The 19,793-nt window shown below is 37.1% G+C and overlaps 1 protein-coding gene across 20 annotated transcripts in view; it reads left to right on the plus strand.

Moving 5' to 3' along the window:
* elna (elastin a) overlaps nt 1-19,793 on the plus strand; it is a 60,179-nt gene that overhangs the window by 31,760 nt on the left and 8,626 nt on the right. For 4 of the 20 annotated variants that reach the window (XM_058418249.1, XM_058418248.1, XM_058418252.1 and 1 more), the window contains 40 exons: nt 415-495; nt 581-628; nt 738-800; nt 3,049-3,123; nt 3,344-3,418; nt 4,260-4,295; nt 4,409-4,492; nt 4,657-4,707; nt 4,924-5,088; nt 5,346-5,390; nt 5,468-5,632; nt 5,855-5,902; nt 6,512-6,592; nt 6,685-6,735; nt 7,503-7,541; nt 7,877-7,954; nt 8,183-8,221; nt 9,167-9,241; nt 9,402-9,440; nt 9,557-9,619; nt 9,737-9,769; nt 10,192-10,323; nt 10,439-10,471; nt 10,643-10,693; nt 11,530-11,601; nt 12,003-12,035; nt 12,178-12,240; nt 12,553-12,585; nt 12,697-12,777; nt 13,506-13,538; nt 13,660-13,785; nt 13,875-13,916; nt 15,357-15,398; nt 15,873-15,893; nt 16,561-16,575; nt 16,774-16,809; nt 16,895-16,918; nt 17,326-17,394; nt 18,457-18,522; nt 18,953-18,985. In XM_058418249.1, the coding sequence (XP_058274232.1) occupies nt 415-495; nt 581-628; nt 738-800; nt 3,049-3,123; nt 3,344-3,418; nt 4,260-4,295; nt 4,409-4,492; nt 4,657-4,707; nt 4,924-5,088; nt 5,346-5,390; nt 5,468-5,632; nt 5,855-5,902; nt 6,512-6,592; nt 6,685-6,735; nt 7,503-7,541; nt 7,877-7,954; nt 8,183-8,221; nt 9,167-9,241; nt 9,402-9,440; nt 9,557-9,619; nt 9,737-9,769; nt 10,192-10,323; nt 10,439-10,471; nt 10,643-10,693; nt 11,530-11,601; nt 12,003-12,035; nt 12,178-12,240; nt 12,553-12,585; nt 12,697-12,777; nt 13,506-13,538; nt 13,660-13,785; nt 13,875-13,916; nt 15,357-15,398; nt 15,873-15,893; nt 16,561-16,575; nt 16,774-16,809; nt 16,895-16,918; nt 17,326-17,394; nt 18,457-18,522; nt 18,953-18,985 (2,439 nt within the window). The remainder of the gene's footprint in view (nt 1-414; nt 496-580; nt 629-737; nt 801-3,048; nt 3,124-3,343; nt 3,419-4,259; nt 4,296-4,408; nt 4,493-4,656; nt 4,708-4,923; nt 5,089-5,345; nt 5,391-5,467; nt 5,633-5,854; nt 5,903-6,511; nt 6,593-6,684; nt 6,736-7,502; nt 7,542-7,876; nt 7,955-8,182; nt 8,222-9,166; nt 9,242-9,401; nt 9,441-9,556; nt 9,620-9,736; nt 9,770-10,191; nt 10,324-10,438; nt 10,472-10,642; nt 10,694-11,529; nt 11,602-12,002; nt 12,036-12,177; nt 12,241-12,552; nt 12,586-12,696; nt 12,778-13,505; nt 13,539-13,659; nt 13,786-13,874; nt 13,917-15,356; nt 15,399-15,872; nt 15,894-16,560; nt 16,576-16,773; nt 16,810-16,894; nt 16,919-17,325; nt 17,395-18,456; nt 18,523-18,952; nt 18,986-19,793) is intronic. The other 16 variants (XM_058418253.1, XM_058418257.1, XM_058418263.1 and 13 more) reach the window with 14 other exon arrangements.

Raw genomic sequence — 19,793 nt, forward strand, 5'->3', positions numbered from 1 at the left:
ACTCTTCCATCTTTGGTCTTTTGGGTCAAAAAAAAAAAAATTATTGTTGGAAGAAAGAGATATATTTTTCTCTGAGCCCTTTTTTTTGAAAACAAGTTCAACCTGGTATACTCAGTTATTTTATGTTTAATGTGTATTACACTATAGCTTTTTGTAATTGCCTAGTATATACATTATCTACTCCATAATTCAACTTTTTCTCTCCCAGTCCTTTGATATCTAACACTGTTTCCCTTTCATTTTCTATATACTCTACCCATTATGGTCCACTTGCTATTTTGGCTAAATGGCCATGTATCCAGTGTTTAAAGATGTTTAAAGGTTTACACAGCGGTCCACAGCAAGAGATTCTGATGTCACCTGGACAATCTTCATGTAAACATTCTGTCACTGATGTCATTATATTTCTGTTAGCTCCAGTCATTCCTCAGACTGGTCTCCCAGGTGTGGGTCCCGGTGGGAAAGCTGCAAAACCAGGAAAGGCACCAGTGCCAGGTAAGTATTTGGATGTGTCCACTGTAATATATAACTGGTCGTATTTTATTAGAAGCAGTTCATAAATTTCTGTCTTACTGTGCAGGAGTAGGAGTGCCAGGAGCCTTTCAAGGTGGACTTGTACCTGGACAAGGTGTGTGTGCAGTGCATTTCCTTATCTATTTTTTAAACTAAATTTTCTAACTTTCTCAAATACTCTAAAAAAAAGTGTTGACATCAACATTCACTGTTCACATCAACAGGGTTTAGTGGCCTAGGTGTGCTTCCAGGTGTAGCAACAGGAACAGGACTTAAGCCAAAATCAGGTAAGAGCTATGTTACCTTTAATAAAGCAGACAATACAAATCCACAACACAAATACAGAAAAATGGACACAGGTCAGGCAATCAGGGCAAACACAAAAAACAAAGTAGCAACAGAATAAAGTCAAATACCAACACAGAATCAAAAGGCTTACAGTTGTCTCTACTGTAAGCTTAAGTCTGGGTACATGGAATGACAGTGCAAGGCAGTTGTGATGTGGTAGTTCAAGCATATACATAACATTTTCTTACATTCCTCAATGTCCTCTGGTGGTACTAGCTAGAGATGATGTGCAAGGTCCTTGTTTTGTTGTAGTAATTGTTCTAGCTGTTGATCTGAGTACACACAGGAATGGGGTATGCTGAAAGGTTGTGATCAAATATGTTTGAGCCCAGGAAATACAACTTCTACTAGAACATTGTGGCAGCACAAATCAATGCTCATTTGCTCTATTTAGCTTTTGGTCTAGGCTCCAGGAAATTCCAAATACAAAGTGTGAATTCTTGGGATGATTGATGTACCCTCCTTTTTGGGGATGAGGGGTGCATACTGGAAAGAGAGGCAGCTTTATTTTTATTATTTTTTGAGCCAGGATGAGCTAGGATTGCAAATGAGCTAGGATTGCTGTTTTCAAATTCTCAAGGTTCTTGTGGTCTGTGATAACAAACGATTGTGCATTTCCCTCCAACAAGGGATACCACTCCTCTAGCGTCAGATTCACCACTAAGAATTCTCTCTTCTCAAAGTCAGTCTTTGATAATTGACTTCTAGGAGGAATGTTTTTGGAAGTGTTTTGAAATAGGGGCCTCTGTGTATGCCCCCTTCAATAGAGAAAAAAGCTTGGTTAGCATAATCATTCTTTGCTTTTTACAAAACAAGCAGTGAAGTTTCTTGATTAGTAAATTGAGCAGAGCAGCTATGAAGCTGAAGCCTCGAATGAACTTTCTAGTTGATTGTACTGGGGATTGTACTGACCTTAGTTTGATCCATTATTACTCTCTCTTTGCTGATTATATATCCTAGGAGTGAGATCTGAGGCACATGAATTTCACATTTTTCTCCTTTCACACTGAGTACATACTCCAGAAGTTTGGCTAGCACCTGCTTCACGTGGCTTTCCAGGGATGGAGAGCGGATGTGAAAACTTTCCCAGTGTATAGTGCAATTACAAAAAAGAGAGATGGGACATGGGAGAGCCCTTAAAGCATTAAGCAATAGCCAGAGGTAAAGTTAAAAATTTTCCAAATCAACCTTCAGAATGTTGGTCGAGTAATTCTGTGATCAGGGTTGCATGCTTCCACCAGTTGTTTGAGGCATTCTGGGATGGCAAGCAAAAGATAGTGATACTGATTTTGGATCAATAAAGGGTCAAAAACCCATGTGTTTGGGGTTTTTTTAACAAAAAAGAATACTGGTGAAACAGGTGAGGAAGATGACTATATCCTAGCTTAAGTGCCTCAGTGGTATACCAGAAAAAATGCCAAATGAACAGCTGTAGGGTTGATAAGGGGCTAAATCCATGGTCTTGTTTTTGCTGAACACTTGTGGTTTCCCTGTATGTGCTTGGTGTCCACAGTTACCTGGGTACCTTAGATGTTGAACAAGGTTGAACTTAGAACAAGGATGTAGGTTCCCAGTGGCTCTCATTGCGCAGCAACAATAGTGCTTTATACATTCCTTCATGGTGAGTCCACCTTGGTCAATTTGCTTCTGTTCTTAATTGCTATTGACTTGGAATTTGACTTTGTCTGCCAATCCTTCTCTCTGGGTCTGGAGCAGATTATTCAAGCAAATAAGGAGGTCAATGAGGAAGGATGTCTGGTTATCCCAGCATGTTATCTCAGTGATTACATCCTGTCTTAACCCTTGCAGCCTTGTGTGCAGGTTTGCTCCATCTGCTGCCAGCATCTAGCATTCTGAACTCAAGCGCATGTTCAGCTGCATCTCCCCTGAGAGACATTAAGAAGTTCTTGTTGTTCGCAGCCGAAACAGCCATGAGCTGCTAATGCCTGTTGCAGCTCAGGCAGACCTGCTGCATCCATGATCAGCAAAGGCTCCTGTCAGGCAGATGGCAGATTTGGATGCAGGTTTTCTTAATTAAAGAGCCAGGCAAACAATCCTAATATTAATAATAAAACAATGGGCCTAATATTATTCATATTTTAAGCGATTTTACTGACAACACAAACTAAATGTACAATATTGTTGTGCTCTCACAAAATATTTGACAATGTTTGCTCTTCTCTACAGGTACTGGTGGTGGGCCAGGCCTGATGCAACCAGGGGTCTTTCATGGATACCCTCTCAAATCTCCAAAAACCCCAGGTATCATGTTTAAATTGACCTAACTGTCATCATCATATATTGTCACATTTCAGCCACAGAAAAGAGAAACCTGGCCATATAGATAGCAATCAGTTTAGTCATAGCAAGTTCATAATATTTTTCTATAATAAGCACAAATGCCAGTAAACATGTTGAATGGTCATGTAATGTCATGTAACATCAAGGTGTTCCCTCTCTATTCTAATATATTATTCTTCAGTGTTCACAAATTTTCAGCCTCATTACGGACACAACTACATGCACTTCTATGGGCACAATCCAATGGTTATATATGGTGCGTTGACCTGTAGCACTTTATTGACTATAAGGTTCTCTTTTTGGGGCCGGCAGCATGTCCAGAGAGGGAGTAACAATCTACTATACTGTTGTTGTAACATAGGTGATGGACTGTAAGTATTTGGATTGTCCATGATTGATTGAGGCCTCAAAATCAGAACTGTATCTTGTTCATCAACAAGAAAATAACTTGTGTTTGCAATGGATTAAAAAATTGATTTTTGCATCTCCAGCATCATTTCTGTGATTTTCAAAATGTATGTACCTAGACTATTGGGAATCAATTAATCAATATTATTAGGTGTGTTGATTATCCTGTGTACAGAATGTCTGTTTATCCCAAACCACAATTTTGAGAAGATCAAAAGAGAATATAATATAAGGTGAAAAGATAATGTTTGGAGATGGAAATGTCTGATTTTTAAGAGTAACACCAGCTTGAATTATTTAATGTTTCCCAGGTTTTGGAAGATTAGATCATGCTTTAATTGGAGTCAGCTGCATATGCTGTACTCAACTAATTTTACACACTTCCAGGGTTTCCTTGGAGATTTTAGACCTAAAGTATGACCTTTAGGCCTAAAGTATGATCTTAAACCAAACCTGTTGTAGCTGTAGAAAATGCAGTATATACTGTATAAGTACTAACCTCATTACAAATCACAAAAATTGTATGTGCATTGTTTATGGAAACATGTCTCATTGTGTAAAGCATTGTATGTATTGCAAAACTGTATACTTTACATATATTTCTATTAAGCCATAACCATAATAGAGTTGTCCATTACAATTCTCTGCAGAAGTCTTCAGTTCTCTTACATTATCTTTTGTCCCAATAGGTGGATCCCCTTATTCTGGAGGCAAAATTCCATATGGTATAGTGGCACACCTTCCTACAGAGTACCAGCATGCATAAGCTCTGTCGTAATTTACTCATTGATCTATTATGTGTTGGCTGTTTGCCTAATTCTCACATGCTATGCTTCAGGTTATGGTGGCTTTGGTACTGGTGCAGGATTACCTGGTGGCAAAGGAGGAGCTGGCTCTAAGCCAGGCTACCCCACTGGCACTGGTGTGTAATAAGTATAAAGAGTGCATGGTTACAGTATGCATCGGTTGCAATGAGAACACTGCCACATTTATCACTGGCTGCAGATTCCTGTTCAACAACACATTCAAGCAATACGTGAAGCTAGAATGCATGATTACTGGCTTATTTATCCTCTGTGTATTTAGGTATGGGGAACTTGGGTGTCTCAGCTGCACAAGCCAAAGCTGCTAAGTACGGTAATGTCTCACTTTCAATTCAGAGGTTGATAGCACTGCATTGTCACATTAGATGGGGTTAGGTGAAGCTAATTTAATGCTTGAGCTGTGAGCTGTTCATACTTGGTTGTTCAGCTTTTCTGTCTAAACAGTGTGGTCTCACTGGAATGTGGTCTTGCTATAGCTCACAGGTTTATATTGTGTTGTGTTAAGGCTAAGAGTTATCATTTCTTCTAGGTGGAGCTGGCTTAGGTGGGGTTGGAGGCCTTCCTGGGGCCGGCTTAGGTGGGGTTGGAGGCCTTCCTGGGGCCGGCTTAGGTGGGGTTGGAGGCCTTCCTGGGGCCGGCTTAGGTGGGGTTGGAGGTGTACCTGGAGCTGGTGGACTTTACCCAGGTGTTGGAGGTAAAACGTTCACTTTTAAATGACTTGTGAGAACTTTATATATCATGAATCTGGAATAGTTACTTTGGGGGCAGTGATGGTTCATATACTGTAAATGCTCTTGATCAATGAACTCTGTCTACTCCAGGGGCACCATATCATTGCTGACTCAGCACTCTGACTATAAAATCCTGAGAACTTGGGAAATGCACAGAAAGAATTTCACCCTACTATAATGTAAATGTAATAAATAATGGCTTCTCATTATTTTTGATCAGGTGTAGGTGGTCTTACACCCGCTCAAGCCAAGGCTGCTAAATATGGTAAGTATAAAATGAATTATGTTAAGGTATGGCACAATATATTGGAGATACTGATGCTCATCTTATGGATTCACTAGGTGCCGGTGCTGGATTAGGTGGAGCTGGAACTGGTGTTGGTTTAGGTGGAGTTGGAACTGGTGCGGGTCTTGGTGGAGTTGGAACTGGTGCTGGTCTTGGTGGAGTTGGAACTGGTGCTGGTCTTGGTGGTGTAGGACCTGGAGTAGTTTACCCTGGAACAGGAGGTGAGACGTGAAATCTTCTCATTCTGCTCTCAAATACCAGTACCTTACTTAAATTGTTTGGTTTTTTTTACCACTTTTCAAGCTCTAATAAATTTCAGGTCATGAAGTGTTGCAAATTGTAATTGTAATCCATGACCATGACAGCTTTATCATATCATATTATCATATTATAAGAAATATCTTGAGTCTAACCAGCTATTTTGTGTTTGTTGTGTCATTCAGTCGGTGCAGGAGGACTCACCCCTGCTCAGGCTAAAGCTGCTAAATATGGTAATCATTACTTAATTCTAGGGTTTTGTCTTTTGTTTAGAACTTCATCCTCTCACATAAAAAGAAATGCTATTCCAAACTGCTTGTGGAAGAGTTATTATGTAAGATGGGACAACCCACTGTTCCTCATTACATGGATAAATCTCCCAGCTGTAAGTGCACACTTGTAGGGAGAATTTAAAGCTGTGTCTCTATAAGTGGTATATCTAAACAGTGATTAAATGTGTAGTGATATACTATTTGGCACATAGCCTACAGAAATGCCACCTGCAGAACCAACTACCCATATAACATTAGCCACTAAAATTATAAAACAGTTCGGGTTTTTCATCTTTTTACTTCATGTACTGTATTTTGTTTCTGACCAATTCAAAGGCAATACCCTAAAACAAAACTGATTGTCCCTGAATATTACAAGATCCATGGCAGTTTAGGAACCTCATATTATAGAGTATATTGTCCTCTTAGTCACAATACATGTTTCTTCCATATGATAAATAAATGCTGTATCTTTAAACATACATACAATTCTATTACAAATGAATCACACCAGCTACTAGCTGCGAGTTGTTATTAGGCTTGAATTATTATTGTTACATTTTCCACTAGGTGCTGGAGCTGGGTTATTTTTGGGAGGTGTAGGTGGAGTCCCAGGTGGAGTTCTGGGTGGAGTTTACCCTGGTGTAGGAGGTAAGCCAAACCATTCTCCTTCCAATTATGTAATATGGAAAATTGCCTAAGCCTTATACGAATTGCTTACCTTTGCTATTCCTCATATACAGGTACAGGGGGAGGCTTTGTACCAGGAACTGGAGGATTGTTTCCTGGAGCAGGTAACATTGAGAGAGAGAGAGAGAGAGAGAGAGAGAGAGAGAGAGTCTCACACAGGGGGCTGAGATGTGTTTGATCATTTTATGACATCTGGGCACAGGTGGCTTCATGTGGCCACTGCTGATGTAAGGCTGAGGGTTTTCTTGTAGTGGACACTGCCCTCTAGTGGCCATAAAAGAGACAAAGTTAGTGAGGGAAAAACAAGAAAACAGGTTGAAGACTCTTTTTTTCTTATCTTTTCCAACTTAACATGGATTTGTTGAAGTAAGGGCATTGGTGGCATAGTGGTAGGTTTCTCGACTACCATGCAGAAGGCCCAGGTTCGAGTGCAAGGCAATGCCCGAACCCCAGCCACAGCCGATTCCCAGCCAATGCCCAAACCCCAGCCCCAGCCGGTCCCAAGCCTGGATAAAAATGGGTGGGTTGTGTCAGGAAGGGCATCTGGCATAAAACCTGTGCCAAGTTGTTGTGCGGACCAGTTGGTCCACTGTGACAACTCCACAACAGCAACATGGATTTGTTGAGGTCACATTGTTGGTCTATTTCTCAAGCATCAGCTCATTACTAAGCCTTTGAATGAAGTATAAACTTCATTCATATAGCAGGGAAAATATGAATGTGTGCAGAGCTTGGGAAATAAAAGGGCACTGTTGTGAATCCCTGATGTAGATAGATAACAGATAGATAATACCAACAATGTCCACTTATAGCAATGTCTCTATCATACAGTACAGTGCAGTGTATTAATATTCTATGTTTATATTTGCAGGAGGTCTTACACCTGCACAGGCCAAAGCAGCTAAATATGGTAATCATTCTCCATATGAACAACAAAAAAAATAATTTAAAAACATGATTTATGAAGTTATGTACCATAAAGTATACTTGAATCCATGGGTCTTAAATCTTATTCAGCTTACCTTTGTGAATGTATTTTGCTTTAGTGAAAGCCCACACCAGACTTTTTCTGATAAGATTAAAGACCCTTGCTGTAGAGGTTTTCGCAGAATGTAGTACACCAATAATAGTAGAAAACTGCTGTTTATAGTATAGTGTTAGTAAAATAAGTATACTGCACATCAGTTGCATATTAAGATTTTTTCAGTTTTTATTTGATTTTATTAAATATATTACTTCTTGAAGGAGCTGCTTTAGGTGGAGCTGGAACTGGCTTGGGTGGTGGTGGTGTACCAGGTGCTGGAGGAGTTTACCCTGGAGCAGGTGAGTTATATTGGAGCAATATGAATTATATTCATATTGGTTACAAAGTTGGTCCTGTTCTTCGTATGACTGCATTTAAGAGTTTCTTTTCTCCATCATCTGACTCAGGTATACTGGTTGCAGCCAGTCAGTGTATTTGTTTTGTACTTATAAATAATATAATGCCCTTTTGAATAGAACTGGTCAAGGATAACAATGTGCTGAGGGTCTCTTTCTCTTCAATTGCAGGAGTTCTCACACCTGCTCAAGCCAAAGCTGCTAAATATGGTAATCCATCTTCTTTTATGAGCAACAAGTAGACAAATAGACTGAATTGATCAGACACAGAATTGAAGAAGCTGAATGTGATACAGTACAATCATTCATACAATGTGATTCCACATACATGCAACAGCTTACAACACACTTTAATAAATTCATAATTCATATTTATTTTTGTTAACAATCTAAAAAGTAGTGCAGTAATGGTAAAAATGAGATGTTCTTTTATAAAAAAATAAATAAATAAAAGAGCAAATGTTAAATGTATTATTTCTCTTATGCCACAGTTTTTTTTTTTATTTTTTTATTTAATAAAACATCTAGAAAACAAGTTATAGTTGAACGCCTATGTTTAAACACTTTGCCAAATTAAGTAGAAATGAAGTAAATAAATTAAAAATAAAGTAAACACAACCTCTGCAGCAAACAATTGCTTATCTTATGGAATAAAAGAAATAGGACAAAAATGGTCATTGTGCCATGGTATAAAAGATTGGATGCTCTTCTAGAGAATGTAATTACCTCATTAGATCTTAACTGAATTAAGTAACAGGACAATTATCTAAAACATAACTCCAGTTCCACTTCAAGAAATGGAAGCTTTTGTTATGGCCTTCACAGTCGTCTGCCTTGGACATCATTGAAAATATGTTGGTAGAGTTTTATACAAGATTTCCATGCAAGGCAGCTCAAGAATCTCTCAGAACTGTAAGTGCCCTGCAAGGAACAGTGGAAACCAAGTGTGATATCTGCCAAAGGGGGTGTACTAAAAGCTAAACAAGTATTAATAACAATTGTGTGTGGCAAAAAAAAAAAAACTGTTATAATTTTAAGATATAAAACTGTTATAGCTGTAGTTCCTGTTAATCACTATACTTTAACTATATTAAAGTATATGTTTCTTTAATTATTATTTTGAAATAGTTATTGCCTTTTATTTCCTTTAAACAGCTGCTGCTGCTGCTGCTGCTGCCGCTGCTGGTGGTGGTGGTGTACCAGGAGCTGGAGTTTATCCTGGAGCAGGAGGTGTGTGCAAAAGAGAACCAACAATAGAACAAGTGCAAATTCATATAGTATAAGTTTACGGCGAAGAATGATGCTGTCGATTTCCATACGACTACAGTAATAACAGATCAATCTCATAAAGAGACAAACATTCATGAAAATGCATTCTCTCATTCTACAGTTATCTCACCTGCTCAAGCCAAAGCAGCAGCTAAATATGGTAATGACGTCAGCGCTCAAATATCATTTTCCCTTGAAATGTATTAAATAATTTTGTTGAACTAGTTTATTTTTCACTGATTAAGTAAATTAAGTAAAGTGTGGCTTTGGTCTTAGGTGCTGGTGCTGGTACTAGAATTGGCAGTCTCGGTGGAGTACCCGGATTCGGAGGCCAAGGTGGTATGAGCAAAGTTTTAATGTGTATTATAGATTGTATAACATGACAAAGAACCATAACTCTTCAATGTTCTGCTATCTGTGAGCACATATTGATTATTATTGTCTGTTTTTCATTAGGAGGATACGCTGCTGCGAAGGCTGCGAAATATGGTAATTATAATAACGTTATAAAATATCAAATATTATAACAAATGTTTTATGGATAAAATTGATTTTTAGAAGCAAACCAACACAAACTATGCTAATTTCAGTATATAAACTGGACAGAATACAAACTAAACTGATACTATTTGTATCTGCTGAATGCTCCAAATATCTGTATCCTTATCTGTATTTGGATTTTAATCTGAAGTGGGCCTGGTTTGAACAATGAGGGATTTTTTTAGTGTGGCACTAATTCCTAAGTGTAGAAATTCAGAATAATGTATTTGTGTTTGGTTACAGCTCTAATGTATGCTGTACAGTTCTAAGCCAAATTCACCGAACCAGACGTTAAACTTCACAGATTTGTTACACTCTTGTGTCGAAGCTTTTTGGGTCATAAGTTAAAAAGCACTATTTTTTATTGACAGGTGTCCCAGGTGGTGTTCCAGGTGGTGTGCCAGGTGGCCTGCCAGGTGGCCTGCCAGGTGGCCTGCCAGGTGGCCTGCCAGGTGGTGTTCCAGGTGGTGTTCCAGGTGGCATTCCAGGTGGCGTTCCCGGAGGTGCATTTTATTTAATAGTTATACATCAGTAAAAGTGCTACACATCAATATAACTATTAGTTGTAGTCAACTCACAGAAATGAAAACAGGCTTTGTTTTACTTTGTATTGTTTAGGATATCCTGCTGGTGTGAAGCCACCGAAATTTGGTAATTCATTCACTCACATTCACTCAGGAGTAACAAAACTTCAAATTATGTCTGTTTTATTCTCTACACTGTCTGAATCATGATTCACCTCTAAACATGATCTTGATGTTAGGGCTAGGCTTAATTTCTCTGAAAATGAAGCAAAGCTGATGACGGTCTTGTATTGCTCAGGTCCTGGTGCTCTTGGTTATGGAGTTCCTGGTGGATTGACGATACCTGGAGGTAAACACAATCGTTAAAGCACACATGTTCAGTATGTTTAGAACAATCCAAGTCCAAGTATACATAAGTGTTAAAAAGGTTAAATCCTTTATCCTAAATCCTATGTCCTTCAGTTTGTCCTCATGGTGGAACCCATAAATGTTCTATAAATATAAGATATTATATTGAGGCACGGTGGCTTAGTGATTAGCATGTTTGCCTCCAGTGTCCTGGGTTCGAGTCTCACTCCTGCTCACTGTGTGTGTGGAGTTTGCATGTTCTCCCCGTGCTTGGTGGGTTTCCTCCGGGTGCTCCGGTTTCCTCCCACAGTCCAAAGACATGCTTCTAGGCTGATTGGAGTCTCTAAATTGCCCGTAGTGTGTGTGATTGCATGAGTGAATGAGTGTGTGTATGCCCTGTAATGGGTTGGCACTCCGTCCAGGGTGTATCCTGCCTTGATGCCCGATGACGCACAGGCTCCCCATGACCCGAGGATAGATCGGGGATGGTGCAGACAATGAAAAATATTATATTTTGTGTAATATCCACAACTTTCAATTTACATGATCCAGTTATTGTTAGAAAATTTACTCAGTTAAGTAATGTAAACATTCTTTACATGTGTGAATTGAATGAATGAAATATGGTTTAACATTTACTTAGTTCTGTACTCTAGCCATGTCTTTCTCTCTGTTAATATTAATTGTATACCCTGAAACCTTTTATACCTTTTAAACTCCACTCATATTTAATCACCTACAACTCTGACGTCTAAAAAGTAATGTATAAAAGAATAGAATTATGGAACATAACCTGCTTATAACCCGCTTATTTGTGCGTCTCTTTCGTTGTTGCAGGAGGAACAGGTACAGTGCAAGGAGTCGTTGGAGGAACAGGTGGAATCCCAGGAACGGCCACAGGAGTTGGAAGTAATTAATTTTAAAATATATATTAAAAAAAAAAAAAAAAAAAGACAAATAATCCATTAATATTATGTCAAATTCTTTTTGGAATAAAAAAAAAAAAGATTTTTTTAACTATCTGTTATTTCTTGAGTATCATTGCAGAAATGTTTAAATGATTTAAAAAAGTCAATAAAAAAAAAAAGTCTAAAATATACCATTAAAAATGTAAGAAAATTCTTAAATGTTAAAATGTCCAGAAGATACCACAATCCAAATTGACTGCTTAGATAAAATAGATAAAATAATTGAAATAAAATGATCATGACATCCAATTACCACAGAATACACTTACATGATATGAACAAAAGTGAAGCGATTAAATAAAAATAAATTAATTAAATAAAATAATTCTTCTTCCTTTACAGCCTATCCTGGTGGAGTTAAGCCTCCCAAATATGGTAAGATTTACAATAATTATTTTCTATTTTATATTCATATAATCTTACAATTCATACTAAGTGACTAAAAGTAAAGAATGAGAACTATTGGACATCACACGTAAAATAAGTCATAACAGCTAATACCTAAAATCCTCTCTAGGTACGGGGGTTTTAGGAGGAACAGGGGGAGTACCGTTGCCTGGAACTGGAATTGGAACTGGAGGTATGATGAGAAGAAATAGACCATGAATCACAGGAAAATGCTGTCATTGATAAATTTCATGTTCTCTGTTTATGTGGCCATGATTGTTTGCATGCAGAGATTATTATAATTATCATGAATTGTATGTTAACTGTGAGAGCTGCCACAATGTTAATAATTTGTACTTGGTGTTGGTAAAATCTTCTCAAGTTACCAAAAGTCCAACTGCTTTCATTTATTTCTACTCAAACTGTTCTTGCCTTCAAATTAACTAGGAAAATCAGTTGAGATAATTAGGGACTAATTCTAAAGTCTCATTTTTTTTCTTTACAGTATATCCTGGTGGAGTTAAGCCTCCTAAATATGGTAAAAACTTACTATTGTTTTTACATACCCCAAAGCAGGGAATAAGACATATTGAATAATTTTCTAACCATATTTTACAAACTAAAGTCTAAAAACAATGTTCTCTTGAAGTTCCAGGGACTGTTTTGGGAACAGGGGTAGCACCATTGCCTGGAACTGGGACTGGAGGAGTACCGTTGCCTGAAACCGGAGGTAAATGAGGATAATGAATTTTAAAAGAAAGGTTATTTTGTCATTGCTAATTCCTAACCGCTAGCTGGTTCTAATGCTTCATCCAAGGCTCAGAAACCCAATGACAACCTTTAAGAGCTGCTGCTAATGTTATGTCACAGAGTAGCCTTTACACATTCCAACGAAAGCTTAAACTGTGTTGTTCTGTAGATATTTAAATGGTACAAAACTCTGGCACTGGAGACTCCTTTCAAAAATGCTAAGAAAAAGAAAAACAAATAAATGTCTGCTCGCAGAACATTGTCAATGATTACTTGTTTAATTTGTTTAATCTGCTTATTATAAGTCTTTACTAGTCAATACTGTGTTCCTATAAATAATCTGTTTCTACAGAAACAATTCTGTATTATAAAAAAGTGCATTAACATGAACCTGAGACTTGCCTTGCAGCCAGGCCTTCTGTCAAATCCATTCTGATATTAATCAATACCCCCTGACCAATCAGATTTGAGAATTCAACAGAGTGATATAAGGGACATTTTATGTCAGAGCATAAATTTCATAAATTTATTGCATAAATAGCTATAGAGCAATGAATGAACAATGATGTCAGACAGCATTAGAGCTTTTATGACAGTTTTCATGACTATATATATATATATATATAAATATATATATATATATATATATATATATATATATATATATATATATATATATATGAATTAAGTGCATTTTACTATTTGTAGGATATCCCGGAGGAGTCAAGCCTCCTAAACCAGGTATGACAACGCATGCACCCTGACACCTTGCCCAGTGTAGCTTATAAGCTTCATAGCCATTGTCATGCAGCAAATGATCTTTGTTAAAGCCATCTGTTTAAAGTTTGGTTCTCACTTGTAGGTGTACCAAGTACTGGCATTACTGGAACAGGTGTTGTGGTACCTGGAGCTACACCCGGTGGTGGTGTTTTGCCAGATGGGGCTGGACTAATTGTTCCAGGTGGCACAGGATTACCTGTGAAACCAGGTACCTATAATACATTTGCCTCATTTAAATGAGTACACCATCCAACGTTGCTATTCTGTTATTGACAGGATATTTTCTTTTTTGTAAAGCAAAGGGACCAACTCTGCCCCCTGGTGGAACTATTGGTCCAGGTAAAGTCCTTAACATTGGAACACTTCACAGTTTGTTCCCTCCATAATCTGACAGAATGATGCCTGAATAGCTGTATACTGGATGGATGGATGGATAGATAGATAGATAGATAGATAGATAGATAGATAGATAGATAGATAGATAGATAGATAGATAGATAGATAGATAGATAGATAGATAGATAGATAGACAGACAGACAGACAGACTGATTGATTGATTTTGTTTTGTTGTGCCAATGTTCACCATCAAGGGCTTTAAGACTTCAATATATTCATAGAAAAGTTCCAAAAAACCCCAAAATGGTTAGTACTTTTTCACACAAATCTTCAAAGTAAATGTTGATATCAAACCCATTTCTGAAAATCTTCAACCACTAAAATTCTGTGTAAGGTTATCAAACAGAGGTAAAGACATCTCACAGTGAAATCCAACAGAGTCCTGACTCATTTTATTTCAGACTTGTGGCAATAATCTAATTCATTTGTTTACACTTTTATTGAAATCAATTTTCATTCAGGTGGTTTTTATAAGGTTTTCTCTGACCATTCCTTACATAACACTCCTTTAATTTAAATATCTTTAATTAAATATCTAATAACTGATAATGCATTCAAATATATTATGGGTCTATGAAGACCGCATTATGATCGTATATGATGTTCAGTAAGCTTCAGTAATGTACTCTCTCAGATCTAAAATCCTACATATATCATTTTTTCCAAGGTACATTGGAAAATTTTGGACAATAACAAAATGCATTGCAAACTGAACATACACTACAATGCCGTTTAAGTATTGTGAATAACTTGGTTTTGACCAAAATACCAGAGAGAACCTTATATTGTACATACAGTACATAATGCTGAAATGTAAATACATTTGTATTTGTTAAGAAAATAAGAGTTCTTGTTAGTGCATTTAGACCATAATTCAGATTTACAGTCAGACATAGATCTATACTATGAGGCAATTTTGTACCCGAGATTTTATACGATACATTCAGACCTTTGAGGTTGTGGCCTCAGTTAAGTGCATTGTACCTTAAATGGTGCTGTTTAGTTCTGAGTTTTGTTTGTCTGACCTTTTGTTCTGAGTCTGTTTACCCAGGAAAATTTCAGCTAGGTGTCTTAAGAGAGTGCATAAGCATTGCTATCTGCAGCAGAAAAATGATCATGATTGAATGTCCTTTCCTGTACTGATCTCTTTATCAGAGGTCCTTAAATGCTATCATGCTAAAACCTTTGCTATTTTGCTATTACTGCTCAAATGACTCTTTGTAGCTGATTCACACTGATACGCTACTATTTCACGGCAGTGCCAGTGGCTGCTGCCAATGCTGAGTTTTGTCAACAGCTATGAAGCTAGTCACCTCTGTATTGCATTTCCTTAAAAAAAAAATATGCAAGGGTTGAAGGTGGAACCTATTGTTTCTTGACAGGACCGACGGCTAGTGTTGAATCTGGCAAGCCGCCTAAGCCCAGTAAGATCGCCTACGTGTCATGCAACTTTGTGTTCTGCTTTTCTCTAGAAAAATCTCTCTTCCATTCACACCTCTCTGTTTCTGTCTTCCTTTTGCCACTAACCACGCAGACCATGCAGCTAACTCTGCTTGACGTCGACACGGCATGCTTTTCATTTATACTTTGGCAAACCTTTAGGTGACAGGACTGTGCGATTCTTGGGGGAGTTCTCAGTTTGTGAGTCTTACATAACAAGTGTCAGATTTACCAAAAAAGAAACGTCTTGTGTGTGATAGAGAACAGCAAAAGGAGGGAAATAATGCAGGTTGTCAGTTCATTTACATGTTATGGTTACAGACACAGAATCAGGTTTCTGTGCAATAGATTATCTGCTATCCCCCCTCCCCCCCCCCCAGTGTTCTCTTGTTTCGTCTGTGTGTCTTTGTGTGTCTGCGTGTCTTTTAATAACTTATTTTCTGATTTTCCTATTGCAGGCACAGGAGAAATACCTCAAGGTATTCATTTCATTCTGAATAGAGTTCTTGTATTAAGATTTACATGTAATAGCTAGCTTGCTTGCTCATTGCCACAGGAAAGATGATAGAAAGGTCCACATGGCATATGGATGAGGTTAAAGTTATGTGTATCATATACTAATATGAATCAAGATCTAAAGATTTTATTTGTAACATACACGTTTATAGACTCCATAATGTGTATGTTTAACATTATGTATCTGCAGACTATTGTGCCTCAGGACAATAAATGGACCTAAGTAACGTAATGGAAAATGTACAGATACACAGATTTACATGAAGTATGATAAAAAAAAAAAAAAAGAAGTTTCATTAATTTTGTTTTCTTTCCTTTAAGCAAAGGTCATTGAAAAATGTTGTAATAATTCGTGTAAATCGGGGCATCTGTAGGATAAAAAGCCATACAAATGAATATTCTTTAATCATATATATCTCATATTGAGGAATCATTGATGATTGTGCAGCCTATGTATAGAATAATGTACACTGCATTTTTTGGGTAATTTGTTTAGGTGGTTTAGGTATGCAGACACCCACTGGTCACCCCTGTATATTAGCAATTGACCACTGACTATTTCATTATTTTTCTTCCCAAATTTCTTGTGAATGGTGAATTAATTATTATTATTATTATTTTTTTAAACAGCTGGAGTACAGCCTGGTAAGTGCATATGCATGTTTGTATCCACTAGAGGTCACTGTTTTTCATTTTATTTAATTTTATATTTTATCATTTATATTTACAATAAACAATATTTATTTCAATTTAAATGTGTCATTACTCTGAAATGCCTTTAAATATCTTGAAATGTATTATTCTCTCCTAATTTTTTCACCTAAACTTAAATCTTTTCATCAGGTGCTGTTGTTAAACCTCCAAAGACCGGTGGTGCAGGTTAGTGTTTTTTCTTTTCATAAGAATTTTTTTTTATTTTTCATACGAAAGAATTAACCCACACGTTCGTGTGCATTTTCTGCAGGTCCGATACCGTACGGCGGATATGGTGAGTTCATTCGGCATTATATTTCAGCGTAGAGTGAGAACATGTGTCTGAATGGATTTCAGTGGCTTTTTCCATTCACCCAGACCAACTCTTCTGATTTTGCAGAAGCGTGTCCATAAAGTGTATTTAAAAATGCAAATTCAGCTCTGCTTTATGGAGTGCAAATGAGTAAGGGAAGACATGTAAATTCATCTTCTTCTTCTTTTTTTAAATTTTTTTTACAAAAGCCAGTTCACTTTGTAATTATATGGACAAAATGGCCTACAAATGTAAATGTTCAAGAAAAGCTCCAAACATTGTATTAGATTGATAAGAAAAATAAATAAATAAATAAATAAATAAATAAATAAACAAGTCATTTTGGGCCAACAGGGCTAAATGGTAAAATAGAGTTTCTTCTCGCTTAGGTCCTTATCGTGGTGTTGCTCCAGTAGGAACTGGAGTTCTCCCAGGAGCCAAGCCAATTACAGCGCCAGGTATAAAAATGTATAAAGGCAGAAAGAGAAAGTTCAATAAAGTGAGCTGTTTCCTGAATGTGTAAAATGGTCCAATTCAGGTTCAAATTTCCGTTCTAGTACATTCTTACCTTTATGCTGTTTTACATCAGTAAAAAAAGTCACACCACCAAGGCTGATACAGACGCAAAATGCAGGATAATAATCAGTGCAGACAGTTCCAAAATGTGAAAGAGGCAAAAACAACAACAACAGGCAATTGGCAAACAGTATGTAGCAATGTAGCAGAGAAAATTACACAAAAGCAGGAAGCAAAAACAGTCAAAAAAACAGGATAGCAATAAATGGGTGAAAAGGCTTGGTAGGTTCAGTTAAAGTACAGAGAACATTACTGCACTGACTGAATGTCTACTGATTGAAAGTGTACGTGTTTAACACTCGGTGAACGATGAATGTGCCGAGTGTCTGTCTATCTATCTATCTATCTATCTATCTATCTATCTATCTATCTATCTATAGAGAGTAGGTTTTATCTTTTTAATCTATATGTTAGATTTGATCTATATGTTAGGTTTTGTCTGTTTAATCTATTGGTCTGGCCTTCTTTTCAAAATTTTTATAAGTAAAAGCATTAAAAGATTTGGATAATTTAACAGAATTGGTGTCTGTCAGCTCAGCTACTAACTAGCTGGCTTAGTGTCTTTGATTCTATTATTGTCATTTTGTCCAATCTTTGAAAAAAGCCACCATGGCAGGAACATACCAGTTAAAACTGCTTATATGTCTGTGTAACATCAGGAAATCTTCCCAGAAGACTGTGTTCAACAACACAGTTAGAACAATTACCCAGGAAATGGCATCAATGCCATCATAGTTTTCTCTTTTTGAGTTCCTTCCAAGTTCTCTGACCTAATCATCATTTCCTCGGTAATTGCTTTGACTGTTTAATAGGTTGTGAGATCTGCCGAGGTTTGACGTTATTCAGACACTTTCTGAATTGTAGTAAGAATCAGAAAAGGAGAAAATTTGTACTACTTTAAGGATATGTCTAAAAAAAAGTTTCATTTAATGCTTCTTTTTCAGGTGTTAGTTATCCTTCTGGCATTGGCCTTGGACCAGGTGGAGCTGGTGGGAAACCACCCAAACCAGGTATATCACCAGTTATGTAGACTGTATTCAATCATGATTAAACTCAGGAATTTAATATACAGACATAATGTGCCACTGCGTGCAAAACATTTTGGCAATAATGGGAACAATAATGGGAACATCGGTATGATAATTCTGCACTAGATCTGCTTCTAGCTGTTTGTCGACTGCAAGCCAGAAGTTAAAACGAAAAGGAGGAAACGTCTGATAATAACTCCCTGTGGAAGGCCTTTACCGTTTGAAGCATAGTTCCTAACGGTCTTTGCTAAATTAAGCTGTAGTTTATGCACAGTCAGATCCTCTGTGCTGATAAAAAAAATCCTCTGGTGAGGAAATGAATGCTTTTAGTGTGGAACCCTTACCGAAAGACTTATTACAAACTGTTTAAATCTGGCCAGTGTCCTAACAGTTTTCTATATAATCTCATCAGGCTATGGCTCATTGGGCACTGGATATCAGCAAGGTGAGGAAAAAAATGTCTTTTGAGCAAACACTCGTAATCTGTGCATATCTTCACATAGTGCCGCAAATGACTGAAGTTCAATATTACAATAAATATGTGTGGAAAGGTACTCAGACTCTTGCTAGGTAGCGTAACTTAATTCAGTACATTCATCTTGACCTGATTAGGATGAGTTCACACGTAAAAGGTTACCCATTTTCTTTGTCTTGTTTCAATGAATCATCTAGACCACACCTTTTCAAACAAACACTCGCCTTTAAAAGTAAAAAAAAAATAGAAAAGCTGATGTTATTTTAAGAGTGCAGGACATTATTTTTTCGACTGCAGTGTGCCATTACAAAGATTCAACTTAAATTATTATAAAGCTTAACCAAAACTGTTGTTAACTTACGTTATTTACTACATTAGTTAACATAAACTTAAATTACATTTTGATCAGTACACTGGCTTTCCATTCCTCCAACCTGAAACGAATTATAAGACATTTCAGTCAGTATATACAAATGAGTTATTTTATCGCTGCAAATCCGGTAGAAAATTAGTCCGGCTTTCTGTGTCTGATGTTTTTACACAGAATTTTAGTGGTTGAAGATCATTTTAGTTACTTATAAACAAGCACTTGGGACATCTCAGAAGAAATGGGTTTCACATCACCATTTACTTTAAAGATTTTTTCTTCTTCAATTAAAATTTTGCCCCTAGTACGCTCAGAAAAAAACAGAAATACTAAAGAAATACTACATATTCTTAAAGCCCTCAGTGTCTACTTTCATCTAAGCCATTAGTCATGATTGTGGAGTGTAACATG

The sequence above is a fragment of the Hemibagrus wyckioides genome, linkage group LG20 (genome assembly GCF_019097595.1).
Source record: "Hemibagrus wyckioides isolate EC202008001 linkage group LG20, SWU_Hwy_1.0, whole genome shotgun sequence".
Lineage (NCBI taxonomy): Eukaryota > Metazoa > Chordata > Actinopteri > Siluriformes > Bagridae > Hemibagrus > Hemibagrus wyckioides.